This window comes from Perca flavescens, chromosome 6 (assembly GCF_004354835.1).
Source record: "Perca flavescens isolate YP-PL-M2 chromosome 6, PFLA_1.0, whole genome shotgun sequence".
Lineage (NCBI taxonomy): Eukaryota > Metazoa > Chordata > Actinopteri > Perciformes > Percidae > Perca > Perca flavescens.
In genome coordinates, this window is record NC_041336.1 from 23,808,951 (window position 1) to 23,823,777 (window position 14,827).

The 14,827-nt window shown below is 36.3% G+C and overlaps 1 protein-coding gene across 2 annotated transcripts; it reads right to left on the reverse strand.

Annotated features, from left to right (window-relative positions):
• Positions 1-653: 653 nt before the first annotated feature.
• Positions 654-13,517, reverse strand: LOC114557786 (syndecan-2). Of its 2 annotated transcripts, XM_028581440.1 has the most exons (6): positions 13,337-13,517; positions 13,174-13,238; positions 5,316-5,439; positions 4,291-4,475; positions 3,318-3,600; positions 654-3,057 (listed from the first exon to the last, which is right to left on the reverse strand). In XM_028581440.1, exons 2-6 carry the CDS (start codon positions 13,231-13,233, stop codon positions 2,894-2,896), a joined length of 816 nt encoding a protein of 271 aa, XP_028437241.1. In that variant the 5' UTR covers positions 13,234-13,238; positions 13,337-13,517; the 3' UTR covers positions 654-2,893. The 2 variants fall into 2 exon arrangements, with proteins under 2 accessions (XP_028437241.1, XP_028437240.1); XM_028581439.1 differs by having other exon boundaries at positions 13,174-13,517.
• Positions 13,518-14,827: the final 1,310 nt, after the last annotated feature.

The window sequence follows — 14,827 nt, forward strand, 5'->3', positions numbered from 1 at the left end:
TCCATTCACATGCTGCTGGCATGGTTTAACACAGTGGTTTGAAAAAGTTTTTTGGCCCCTACATTTGCAAGAGGAGGCTGGGAGGAAATATTTTTCTGCGCTACTGTGCAAACAAGTGGAACAAAAGCTACAACTTAGTACTTTTACCTGCAGCTTGTTTTCAATGCTGGAACACTAGATGTTGTGTATGAGTAAGCGATAGGAGGAGGGGGTGGAGGGAGGAAAGGGAAACAGGTCAATCAAAGGGCAGAAAGTAAGACAGGGAGGTGGTTAAACATTAGCACACATGCTGTTGAGTGAATACATCTGTCTTGTTGTGCTGTCTGTGGATGTGTGTGTATGAGAGCGAAGAAGTAATGTATTATATTCAGACCAATCCCTAAAGCCAAAGAAAAGACAGACAGTTTTAGAATTGCATTAAAGCCACATCCTTTATGCAGTAGTGAACCTCATAAAAAATACACCATTTCAGCAACACAGTTCTTTTTCGGCCACCTTGTATGCTTATGTGACGCTTGTAATCTGCGAGTTGATTTTTAATTGGCCTCCACCATTGTGTAGGTGTTTATTTGTTCAAATCAAGACTTCAATCAATTAATATTCAACTTCGATTAAAATGAAAATGAAAGCTTCAATATATTTACAAGAACTTATTCTACTTTATTCATTTATTAAATGTCTTTATATGAAAACAAGTATTTTAAAAAAGCTAGACAACTGATAATGAAAATGAATTAACCGAGTCTCATCAAATACACGGAAAACATATATTTAAAAACAAAAACTGAGCAGTAGGCACAAAGAGGCTTCAATCATGAGTAAATACTGTACAATCCCAATAAATCACTGACATAACTTGGATTATAGTCTAAGCAAGTATAAATTAATACATTTAAATTATAGTATCATCAACATACTGTATAAACTTACAAAGATTCTAGAAGATAACGCTTAGTGTGTCATCACCTGTTGGATTGCTGGCAAGTGCTAACCTGTTGTCCTAACCCTCTATGAGTAGGGTTTATTATGTTTTTTCTGTTGGTATGGAGAACAGAAATGTCAGTTTTTCCTCGATCACACTGGAACAGAAACATTCCAGTTGAGGTTCTGTACAGCTCAACAGGTCAAAGCAACTGTAAATGAAGGTATACAATGTATTTTGTGAGGCACGGAGGATTCAAGTGCTCAACAAATTTTACGTTATCAACAGTAAGTCACAGTAGGTTAGTAGTGATAAAATTGTCTTGTTTATTCCAGCCACGGTGAATAGTTAGCTTGCATTCTGTTATTCTAGAATTGCTTCAAAATAATACGTATTTTAAATTATGGCAAATGTATTTATATCATGTAAACACTATTAAGTAGACTTGACTAAAGGACAAAAAATAAAGGGAATCAAACAGTTAATAGGCACAAAAACTGCTGCTACAAATTTTGCAACAGACAGGGGCAACAAACAAAAATAGCTATTACAATCCTATAAGAATGCCTATACATATTTAACATTTAAAAGTCAAAGCCATAGAAATACAAAACAATATAATTTCAATTAGATTAGATAGTTTAACCACTTAGCCCCACCTCTCTGTATGCATCGACCACTGATCAGCAAGTTTAGTTTTTTGACTCATAAAAAGCAGTAGGTAGATGCTTAAAATTCATCAGACACTATACATAGGGCAAATCCCTGATATTTTCACTTAAATAATTTGTTTAACAGGGTGTATACATAACAATGATGTGCTGTGAAAAGGGAATATCTCTAAAATTCTCTAGAAGGTCCCATGCTCCCTTTGGTTGGCTGGTTGAGGCAAAATCTGACATGCCTACACTACCTAACATTGTAACTATTTGAAAATAATTTGTAAGACATGAATAAATTACAGATTTTTGATAATCCTGTCAGTTACATTATCACTGTCCCTTTAAGTCCAAACCTGCTATGGTAGCTGTATGCATTTGACAGTCAGAAAGGAATGTGTTGTGTTTTGGCAGAAATCGTTGGTAACTTTTACGGTTTCTGAATTATAGTCATTAGCCTTGGCTTTACCTGAGGAATCCTGTTACACGTGCTTGCTGCACTCAGTCATCAAATAAAATAGTCCTTAAAATATGACTAATGCTGGATGCAAAGTTGAGGGCCAACATACGGCAACCACTGTATGAATACAATAGCTGAAATCTCTTAAAAAATGGCTTACGGAAATATAATCTCTAAAACATCAAAACACATTGAAAAGGCTAGTAAAAATAATTTTCCAAAAGACAATTAAAGCACATTTATATTTGGTCAGTTCTACAAGTGTCAGAAATCTGTAAGAAAGCAACAAAAATATGTACCTGCAGAGAAACATCATCTCTCATTCAAATACTGGACAGCATATGAAAAATTCCTCATAACAACAAAAACAAATCATCGATTCAGCGAAGAAAGCGTACAGAAAATGAAATGCAACAATGAAAAATGTTTAAAAAAAAAAAGAGCAAATTTGACCTCAAATAACAGGAAAAGGGTTTACATTTGTGAAGGACCTTTGTAATACTAACCCCATATGTGGTACCATTTCAATTAACAGCATTCAAAATGTGTTAAGGCAATTCATATGTTTCTGTGAACTTCCTCAATGTTGTTAAGCTGAGCTGGGACATTTCAGGCTGTAGCTCTGCTAAATGGGACAATCAATTCCTCTGTAATGCAGAACCAAGTCCAATGAGATGTGAAAGAATAGAAGAGGAAGATGAGAAAAAATAATAATGGTGAGAGCATTGAAGAAGAACAGAGGTGCTTGTCTTCAAACTTCATCAAGAGGGATCATCTTCAGTTGTTTATAGATCCATTCTTATTTCCTGATTGGGAGGAGACACACTCCATTTAAAGTCCCTACTGGTCAGTTCAGGCGTAGAACTCCTTGGTAGGTGCTTTCTGATAGGCTGTTGTGGAATCTTTGGTGTCTCCCAGGTTGTAGCTACCTTCGTCCTTCTTCTTCATACGGTAGGCAATTAGGAGGAGAAGGAAAACAGCACAGAGGAATCCAACCACTCCGCAAGCTATCACCGCTGGAGAGGGCATAAAAAAAAAAATACATTGAGATATTATCTTTTTCTTGACAATATTTGGCCAAACGTAATAATCAAAAATCTAAATCTTAATATTCTAAAAGTTGTCCAACAGAAAATAACCTGCTTGCAAATTATGCTTTATCATCATCTGTTAAATCTTCAGATGCTAACCCTAACCCTGACTTACCTCATTAAACCAGATAATAAATGTGGGGACAATAAAGATGCTGTTAAGCCTAGTGGAAATCTGTCCTTACCTGCCAGCACTTCCGTCCTTTCCCACATGTTCTCAGAGGTCACCTCTGCCGGAGAGTCCATCTCATATATTCTGCCTTTGCCGTTGGTGGCCTTAAGATCATTTTCGCGATCTGCAATCAGGACTTCGTCTTCGTGGTTTTTGGGTGTTGAGACATTCCACCTATCCTGACTGTTATCCTCGACGATATCATTGATTACAGTGATGTCTATGCCGAATTTGGTTGCAGTAGTTTCACTGGGAGGCTTGCTGGTGGAGCTCTCTGTAAACCAATCAGCTGTCACCTAGAGAAATATAAGCAGTAGTTAAAGCTCTAATGCGTAGTTTCTGTCGCCCCCATGAAGAATTATAAGTAATGACAACAAAACTGTTGCACGTCCACATAATACAAGCCTTCCGTGACCGTATCGTGCCCCCCCCCCCCCTTCCAACTCCACGCAGTTGCTAGTAGCCAAGGAGGACATGGAGGATAGAAGCAGGCAGATTTTTATTTTTAAAAGGCCAGTTATTTCATAGATTCATGCATCATGATAAAGTTCCCTTGGCCTTTGGAATTAAAATAGCCCCACATCATCACATACCCTTCACCATACCTAGAGATTGGCATGGTTTTATTTCAGTTAGCCTAATAGCTGGTTTGATTTGCATTGAGAGATTATTTTATGGAAAGTACCCAATGCCAATCTCTAGGTATGGTGAAGGGTATGTGATGGTGTGGGGCTATTTTAATTCCAAAGGCCAAGGGAACTTTATCAGGATGCATAGTATCCTGGATCCATGAAATAACTGGCCTTTAAAAATAAAAATCTGCCTGCCTCTAACAAAGGGGTGTCTATACTTATGCCCCTGTATTTTAAATTTTTATATTTGTTTGAATCTTTTAAATAGTCTACTAGTGGTTTATCTTGGGACTACAGTCATACAGAGTTTTCTTTGAGATAAGGATTTGTATCAAAGGAAAAGCAATATTCTACCTCTTCATCACTGCTGTCCCCATTAGTTAATATGAATGGTGTTGTCTCTGTGTCCTTCACTTTGGTTGCTGCTGTAGTTGATGGGTTGTGAGGAGAGTCTGCTGCTGGCGGTGGTTGAGTTGGAACCGTTTCTTTGGAGACTGTGGTCTGAGAGAAGTTAGTGAACCTCCTGAATATCTCTTCATCTGTGAAAGCAGATCAAATGTATCATCAATTTCTTTTCAGTTAAGGATTAAGAGTTACTTTATGGGTTAAGGATAGTCTACTACTTCATAAGATAAATATTATATAATCTAATATAATCTAAATATCTACAAAATAAATTGCCACAAAACTAAACAGGGCAGCTCAAAGTTGACATTTTGTAGATAAGTGGTTTGAATCGGATAATGATGCAATTAAATGTGACATTAAGAGGTTAATTAACCAGTTCCTTTCACACCCGGTATTGGAATGCAATCTGGGAGTTTTATAATTTACTGGAATACGCCTAAACACATTTTAGTTTTTATTGTTATCACGCTAAATGTTCTAACACATTACTCACTGTGGGCTTAAAGGTGAGTCATTGATAATGAGGCAGAGAGTGTTGGACATCTGTGCGCTTCCAATAAAATTTCACCTGGTAAACTCCACATTACCTCAGGTCAAACATCTGGCACACAGTGAGTGAGTGCTTCTGTGTCTGAATATACTAAGCACTTGTGTCTACCGTACATATATGGCTCATTTGTCTGACATTTGCAAATGGGCGGATAGAGTAGATTAGAAAACTTTGTAACTGTTTGTAAGGACTTTTTTTTATGGTCTCGGTTTTCCAAAATCACTAAGACTAACAGGATATCAGTCCCACTGAAACAAAGAATGTGATGTTGCAACCAAAATCAGTGTTTCCCATACATTGATATTTTTGTGGCGGCCCGCCACACAATCAATGTTGACTGCCACATTCTCTCTCTCTGATTACCATTGATAAAAAATAACAAAGCAAAACAATTACAAAACAAAGACAGTGGTCTCCTTACCAAAGCCTCCGGATCCAGAGCCTGATCCGCCGTCATCACCATCTTCATCATCTATGGGGAGGTCACCTGACGTTCGGCCCTCTAGGTATATGTCATCTGATGTGGAAAAGGAGGAGACAAAGAGCTGGAAAAGAGAAAAAAAATGATATTATGATTCAAGCAAAAGAGAAATACTACCAAAGACAGAAAAGACGAGGAGACACAGATCTCCTTTATTCAAACTTGCAGAATTCCCTCCACTAATCGAAAACATGTGAACGTTTCTACAGTTTGGGAGTAAGACAACACCTTCCACAGCCAATGACCTATGCTGGCCAAATATGCCAGAGTGTTCACTGGTGTCTGTCAGTTTAACCATAGTGTGTATTGCATCCATACTTGTAGCATGTACAGTAGATGGAGGCAAGTTTTATTTTGTGGCAGTAATTTGTGATGGCAGTAATTTGTGAGACTTCACAGAGCTGGACAGCAAAGATCTAAGTGTATTTCAGAGGAGGAGGGAGAGATAGAGCAGCTTCAAAGGCAACACACAGAACAGAGAACTGGGCACACACATGGGGGGGGAAACATGTTTTATGTTGTGTAGGAAAACCTCCCACTAACCCAAACACTACACATAGGAGTCTGATGAAAACCAAAACCCTACTTGTCCCATCATCCAAAGCTTAGTCTGACACTAGAAAGTAGACTCCAACCAAAACGATGAGGTACTGGAATTGATTAAGTTATTCATCAGCTTGCTGAAATATGACTGTCTCTATGTCTGAAGAATGAAACAAGCTGCAATAACTTCAGAAAGATGTTAATATAACAAACGGCTAAAAAAGGAAATTTGTTTTTTTTATATTTTTATATTTATATTATATATATATATATATATATATATATTATATATATATATATATATATATATATATATATATATATATATATATATATATATATATATATATATATATATATATATATATATATATATATATATATAAAAAATAATCAAAACAGCTTGGGAAGACTAGAAAAACACATTAATCAAAGAAAGCAACCTGATAATGAGTCTTATATTTAAAAAAATGAGGAATGGCTAGACACACAGCCCATTGAGACCTGAAATATGTCTGGTATGTATACTATGCTTCCACTAACACAGGTGCTGAGAGAGAGGGAGAAACGAGGGAGACTGGAGAAAGGAAGGGAAGAAGAGAGACAGTACTGTATGTGTCTCTTGAAACAGGTGTAGGAGGAGAATCTTTTAGTGCAATAAACATTCACACTTGAGGGATTACAAATGCTAGCCTTTCATTTGGCAGTATACCTAAGAAGTGAGATGTGACATAAGAAGTGATACAGATCTAAAATGTGTGTATTTATTCACTAACTGCAGGCAAATGCTCTTCACCAGACACTTCATTCTGCTTGGGAACATATTTTTGGTATCAATAAACTACTGTGGATCAAGGCATAATAAAAACTTTTAAACTTACTTTTCTTTGGGACTCCTGAGATATATTTTTATTCGAGCTAACAAGAGAAAAGCATTAGGAGATGAAACCAGATGTTGTGTTCACATTGTGGCCAAACACACAAGACAGCAGAGTCTCACAATGCCAGGGCTGACTAGCAGAAGGGGCTCTCGCATTCTTGCTGGCTTCCAGCGGGGGATTACAAAAGCAGATGCTGTGCCCCACACACATAAGCAGACATTTCATTTCTTTTAAATAAAATAACTTTTGTTTTTATTTAATTAATGTGGATGACCAAAGAGAATTAGAGCGGTCTTATATTTACTGTCAAACTCACAGCTCCAGGTTGGACACAATCTAGATTGTTTGGTCTCTTTGAAAGAGAGCTCATGCCTACATTGATTGGACAGTCCCAATGAAGGAGACACACAATGTACATGGGTCAATGACGTGACGCACATTTTTTTGTGTCTATAAGGTTAAATTAAATTTAAATACATTTAATTTAAAAAAAAGACAAACAAATTACATTAATACCTACTTTTTTAGAGGCCATATTTTAAAGAGTTTGGTTTTAATTAATTTTAAGAGAATAATTGGCGATTAATGGCAAAAATGTCTAAGTGGTGTAACCGTCAAAACTTTGTACCAAAATTTTTATCTTGCTTAAAAAGGTCAAATTTCTTAATAAAAGATCCCATTAACTACTTGGGCATTAACGTAAATTAAAGGTTATTATACATATTTCCAATATATTTTAAAATGATGCTGATATTTATTTTAATAATTTAGGGAATCCTGTCAGTCATGCTAGCTTCCTGAAATGTCAAGTGGTGTAACCACCATTTAAGGTGCCATTTTGTTAAAATCAGCAAGAAGACCACATGACAGGAAGTTACATCAGAGAAAAGGACCCTGATCAGCATAACTGCTGCATCACAAGGTTAATAACTCTCTGATAAATATAAGTTAATAAGACATTTTTAGGTTAAGTTCAGTTCTTTGGTTCACATGTCAAATGGTATGACCCAAGTAAAACATAGAAAAAAAAATTATGTTGAATAAATATTTGTATTTAGTGTAAAAACAGTGTTTTGATTATTTACACCAAGGCCATATGCTGATATATGTGTCCATTATAATGCCTGACTAATTTGATTTTACATTGAAATGTCAAATGGTGTAACCGGTTACACCATTTGACTCCTATTACAAGCCTCTCAATTTTTGGCCAATCTTTTCAAATATAACTAGTTCAGTTACTGGTCCAAGAGGTTATATGAACTTAATACTATTCAGAACTATTTGTATGTGTTTTTTGTTTGAATTTTTTAAAAGTGGTGGTAATTTATCCAACACTTAATTAAGATAGCTTATTTAGCTTGGCTAGGCTAAGTCATTATAGTGCAAGGCCTTAGTGTTTAAAAAAAGTTTTACCCTTAAATTAAAATTTCCATATCATTCCATTGCAATTTTACAATAATTTCTTAACAATTTAATAACACAGAATGAGGCAGTTGAACTGTGACCTCTAATGTTTTACAAGAACAGCAACTTTAAAATACCTAAAAAATTCAAGGATTATTTAAGTATAAAATGTTACTTAAATATTAAAAATGCCATTGAAAAATGCAGTTTATCAAATTGAATTCCGATAAATGCACCAGAATAAGTTAAAGAGGTCATATTATGCTCATTTTCAGGTTAATAATTGCATTTAGAGGTTGTACCAGAATAGTTTAACATGGTTTAATTTTCAAAAACACCATATTTTTATTGTACTGCACATTGCTGCAGCTCCTATTTTCACCCTGTGTGTTTAGCTCTCTGTTTTAGCTACAGAATGAGATCTCACTTCTATTCCATCTTTGTTGGGAGTCGCACATGCGCAGTAGCTAGGTAAGGACTACTAGCCAGTCAGAAGCAGAGTATGAGGGCGTGCCACGCTAGCAGCTAGGTGAGCATTATAACGTGTGTTACAAAGTGACCACGTTTGTCTCTGAAGTAAAGGCTGGACTACAATAGAGCTGTTTGGAGCAGTTTGTGAACAGTGTTTTCTGTTGGAGATGGTAAGTCCCTTTGGGGGGGACTTTGGGCTTTTTCACTTTGTACACCTATGACATCCCAAAAGCATAATATGAGCTCTTTACCTGTAAACATGTTAAAGGGCATGCACAACCCTAAACAGACTTGCTTCTCCCTCTCTCTTTCATCTATCTACCTCTTTCTCACACACAAATACTGTTCACACACAATTTGTTAAGATGTTAGTTGTTTAATTTAATCTAATGAGTTATAATATATTTAAATATTTGTCATTGAAATGAAATTAAATGCCAAGTTCAGTAGTTTAGTGTCACTTACAAGCATCACGTCAGGTGGTGTAACTGGTTTGTGTCAAATGGGGTAACCAGTATTTTTCTTGAAAAAATGATAATGTGCAGGTAAATTTATGTTTGATAAAATGTAATACTCTACTCCACTGTAGAAACACAATTTTAAGACTTTTTACACAATTTGTCCAAGATTATTTAGAAAACAAATGTTTCCAGCACGCCTACCACTTGATATTGCAATAACAAATATAATTTAAATTTAGAAGTAATCCTAATCAAATCTATTTTTGGCTGAAATTTGGAAATAGGTAATAGTTATATTTGTATGAGTGCACTCACAAACAATGTAGTGGATGAAATATTAAATATTAATCATTCCTTTGTGGTTACACCAATTGACATTTTAGGTCCATTTGGTCCTACCTTTGTTAAAAAAAATGGTGAAAATCCTATTTCAAATGAAATAAAATGTACAATAACACAAAATATACATTTTAACGAAACTCAAGGATGCCTTCAAAAAATCTTTTTCAAAGTTTTTTCATTTTTTCATCTGCCCAACCCTTATTTGTCACTGACCCACATGCTGATTCCTTTATAAAAAGGCCAAAACAACAATAACAACTACTAATACTATTTCTGTGACAGAAATCAAGTGCTGCTGAACTGATGACTGCCAAATACACCACCTCCACCACATGTACTTTAAACAGAATCCCTCGCATAAGTGGTTGAAATCATTATCACCAATATTAAGGATATATTCCAATATCAATAAATATGACAATATGGTAGATGTCCCAATCATACATAAAATAATCCAAATGATATTTCACTGGTATACATTACACTAAAAACTAAAACTACACTGTAAAACTCATTTTAGATAATAATACAACGTGCTCTGGGAGAAACAGAAGACAACTCAAACAGAGGTTTGTATGAAGGTTAACAAGATCATATTTTTCAAAAGTTATGCTTAAAGTCTATGCATGATTATATTGATAATTACATTTTTGCCAATCCCTATTATGGGAGCAGGCCCAGGAGGGCAGCAGCTAACAGCCATTTTTTTTATTGATTCATCTGTTGAGTTTTCTTTTCAATTATTAAGGAAGTTGATCAAATGTCAAAAAAAATGGTAACAAATGCAGATCACAAATTCCCAGCTCAAGGTGACATCTTCAAATTCCTTGTTATGTCCAACCAGAAGTCCAGAACTCAAACATATTTAGTGTACAATACAATACTGAGAAAAGCTGCAAAATGCCACATTTGAGAAGCTGAAAACCCAAGAAAGTTTGCCATTTATGCTTGATAACTAACTGATTATCAGAGGTACTGGCGAATCATTTTCTGTTGATTGAATAATCGATTATTCAATTAATTCAACATTAATTGTTTTCAAAATACACTTACAGATAACATACAAAATGTAACACAAAGGCCAAAATAAAATCAGCTATCACTTGGTCAATCCCTCTTGCCAGAAAGAAGTTAGCAATAGGGATTACTGGAAGACTTGACCACACACACACACACACACACACACACACACACACACACACACACACACACACACACACACACACACACACACACACACACACACACACACACACACACACACACACACACACACACACACACACACACACACACACACACACACACACACATTAAATCTTGTAATCAACAAATCCATATTTTTGTTTAGTCTGCTGGATGGCTATTACAGTAAAATATTTCCCCAATGAGCGGGATGTCAAATGATAATGAGAGAGCAGTCAGATCAAGAGTGAGGTTGTGTAACAGCCAAAAGTACACAGCAGACCTGTCATCACCAGCTACATAACAGCAGCACCCAGTGCTGTGTTAGAGGGGGTATGTTTGACCAAGGCTATCGGTCATAAAACATTTGACCCCCCCTTCTCCTCCTATGTTAAATGTGTCTGTTTAGTTAACAGGAGTTATTGTCCTCAAAGGCTTCACAAAAGGCAAGCAAGTATTTGATACTAATTCCAATTCTTGGCTCTTGATTCTTAAATCAAGTAATTGTTGTTACAATTGGTAGGATTGTATAGAAATACACAATAGCTCCTTTTGTTTTACACATAGTAGAATATTAATGCACTTAATTGAGATATGAATCACAGTTCTTTGAATCTGCTGATCCCAAACTTAAGGTCCTAGCCCACACTATTTGACAAAACATACATGTTTTCATCAGTTAAGAGGCTTACAATATTAAAAGCTTCGTGGTGGACCAAAGAGCAGTATGAGAGAGATTTCCCTGACCACCAATATGTGGTGATGCCTGGTAAGAAGAAGTGGTATTTACCATTGTAAAAAATAAAAAAACAAATCAGCAAATCAGATGCTGTCAGACAGACAGGATGTGAACAGTCTTCACTTCATATACAGAACAGTGTTGTGACTAATACTGGGCTACTGATAAACTGAGAGCACATGGAACTTCAGGTAGACCACACACATACCAATTCTCCAAAGCTAGGAATGTCAACCTTCTATTTTTACATTCATGGATTATCATCATTACAATAATGTATTTGTATTTGATATTTGTGTCATCTGTGGGTTTCAGAAGCAGTGCGAAAATAACCATTAATAAAGAGCCAGTGCCACAGGCTTTCTCTTGCCTACTATGGTTGGGTGTGTGTAGCCCACGCAGTTAGATGCTTGCCTGGACTAGCCTGGTGGGACTCACTGTGAGTCAACCATCCATAAAATGACACATCTACTGGCTCACAAACTCAAAAGCCCGTTTCAACATTCATCTTTTAGATGGGAGCAACGTCACTGACTGACTAACCAGTAATTCTACAGCCACACTCAGAGAAACAGATAGTTTGATCCTTCACGCCCAGCAATTTAGGACTGGAGTCTGTGTATTAGTGGCATGAAGTAATATGAAATCAAAGCATGTGTAGAGTAGAGTATGACTTACATTACACAATGGTAAAAGTAAGCAGTTCAAAAGTTGTTTTTCCAGTAATCACATCCGTTTATAATACATGTTCTCAGAGTAAAACTCATGGGCCCTTAGGTGTAGAAAACAAATTACATTAAACTGTATTTATTCTCTCTCTGCCCACACAACTCTTTCAGTATCTAGCCAACGTTTACTGCCTTGCCATCTCCGGCCACACGTTTCGAGCAGGACAGTCTCAGGTTTCAGCGCTTTCCCTTTCACTATATATACAGTCCATAAATCATAGATGTCATGCATTTCTGGAGAGGTGGCGAAATTCCCTGGCTGTTGGGACTTTTACAGTAAATAAATGATGCAAAGAGGAAGGTTTTTGCACTTGTGACAATGCACGGAGCTCTGCTTTAGCCTGTCGCCTGTCCTCACACACACACACACACACACACACACACACACAATTCAATTCAAAACATTAATCCTGGGGGACAATTGGAATTTGACTTGACAGACAGGATTTAGTCATTCAGTTAAATATTCATTAGATTGTGATACAGAGTTTCATCTGGCAAAAAAGGACATTTTAAAACCGGACACAAGCCTTGTGATGATGGAAAATTACGGCCAGGAGGTTTGGGTTTAAATGTCAAAGCTAGGGGCATAAAGGCTGAACAGAATTTGGCCCGGTGTGAACTTAACACCAACTGGACGCCTGAACTTTGCTTAAATACACAGTCTGAATATCAGTAAACCCTGAATCAGTCCGTAGTTTAACACAGTTTGACATATTTTAGTACAGACTTATATAAAACGTCCAGGTGGTAAAGGATGTTAAAAAAAAGAATACTGAAGCTAACGTTAGAACGGTATAACGTCATATGTAACGTTACAGCATGAATGAAAAAAAAAACATAATTAAAAACAAAACAAACATAATTAAACGTTACGTAGGCTGGCATTTTCTAAATGTAGCTAGCTATCTCAAAGGCTTATTCGTGTTTTTTCTCGGGATAAAAGAAAGGCAATGTCAACGACCCAAATAACATTCAGGTTTTATACATAACGTTAGTTTTTCGGTATTTTAAATTAAGCCGAAATGAAAAGCTACTTACTTTTTCACTGATAAACCCAGACGCCAGCCCGACGAGGAACAACAACCGCAGACTCCTCATCGTAACTTCCAAAAAGAGACGACAGTTGTAAGGAGAAATAACTATATAGTAAGAAAAGAACTGAATTATACACTCAAAAGCAAAATTAAGTCGTTAAGCTAACTTTTCGTCACGTGTTCGGCTGATGTTTTCTGCTACTTTGGTAAATCTCAGCACTTTGATGGACGACTGGACGCGTTGTGGTGTGCAGTTCCTCTGGAAAAGTTGTTTGGACTGGCTCCATACGGCTCCATAACTGTGCAGCGTGGCTCCGCGGTGACGTCAACACGGCGTGACGTCCATTGAAGAAGGTAGCTGGGGGCGTTTCTGTACAATGAACCATAAGCAATGAACACACATACACGCCCGCGCATACCCGCACGCACGCGCGCGTCACACACACACACACACACACCTTAAAAAAACTTACTCTCGACACCTTCGTGGCAAAAATGTCCACGCACACAAAAACTTATTAAATCATCATATATCAATATATTTTTCTGCTTTTTTTTCATAAATCACTTAAACAACTTGTAACCTAATCAAAACTACCAAACATTCAATCATTTTCAGGAATTTAACCCTTTAAATGCCAGTTTATTTATTTGAAGTATTTCATTTTTTATTACAAAAAAACACAAAAAATGATTTTTTTTTTTCCATATAATGAATAATATGTAGATGGGGCTTTGGTGAGGATTAGAGGCTTGGATATGTCAAAGATAAGCAACAAAATTAATTTGATTGCATTAGTATTTTTTACATAGTGCCAGATACTCCCTTTGGACACCTTCGAGGCAAAAATGTACATGTCCAAAAAACTGATATTAAATCATCATATATCAATATTTCTTTCTGCTTTTTTTTTTCATAAATCACTTACACAACTTCTAAATTGCTCAAAACCACCAAACATTTAATCATTTTCTGGATTTTAACCCTTTAAATGCCACTTTTAAATCTTTGAAAGTAACAATTATTTATGAAAAACCCAACAAAACATTAATTATTTTCCATAAAATAAATCATAAGGGAATGGGGCTTTGGTGGTGATTAGAGGCTTGGATATGTCAAAGATAAGCAACAAAACTGATTTGATTGCATTAGTATTTTTTATGTAGTTCCAGATACTCCCTCTGGACACCTTCGAGGCAAAAATGGCCCCATTGACTTCCCTTATAACCACATGTTTTGATCTCACTGCCTTTACAGTATAAAACCATGCATTCTGTAATGTCAGCATTTCATTTTGTACAATGGTCATATTTGACATTTTTACAGTATTTCACCAGATTCAACCATTTTGCCCTTGTAGGCCGATGCATGAAATCATTGTATTTTTGCCAGTTATATTATGGAGCTGTGTGTGTGTGTGTGTGTTTGTGTGTGTGTGTGTGTGAGAGAGTTTGCGTAAACCTGTAAGCAAGCAATGATCATTTTAGGGCTGAAAAAAGCACATCTTTTGAAGGATGCATTTCATGTGTCTTTGAAGACGTGCTAGAATAAAAACATTGTCTCCTGCATTTGCTGTAAACTGGCGCTTATCATTTCAAATCGTTTGTGGGACATGGTGGCCCTGAAGAATGGTCTCCCACTATGGACATCCCACAGG

What these genes read in the sequence shown, in the direction of transcription:
- LOC114557786 (XM_028581440.1), bottom strand. Translation starts at nt 13,233, where the DNA reads ATGAGGAGTCTGCGGTTGTTGTTCCTCGTCGGGCTGGCGTCTGGGTTT. An exon ending in CTGGGTTTATCAGTGAAAAA is followed by an intron (nt 5,440 to 13,173) that starts GTAAGTAGCTTT and finishes TCTCTTTTCCAG; the next exon opens with CTCTTTGTCTCCTCCTTTTC. An exon ending in GGGACAGCAGTGATGAAGAG is followed by an intron (nt 3,601 to 4,290) that starts GTAGAATATTGC and finishes ATATTTCTCTAG; the next exon opens with GTGACAGCTGATTGGTTTAC.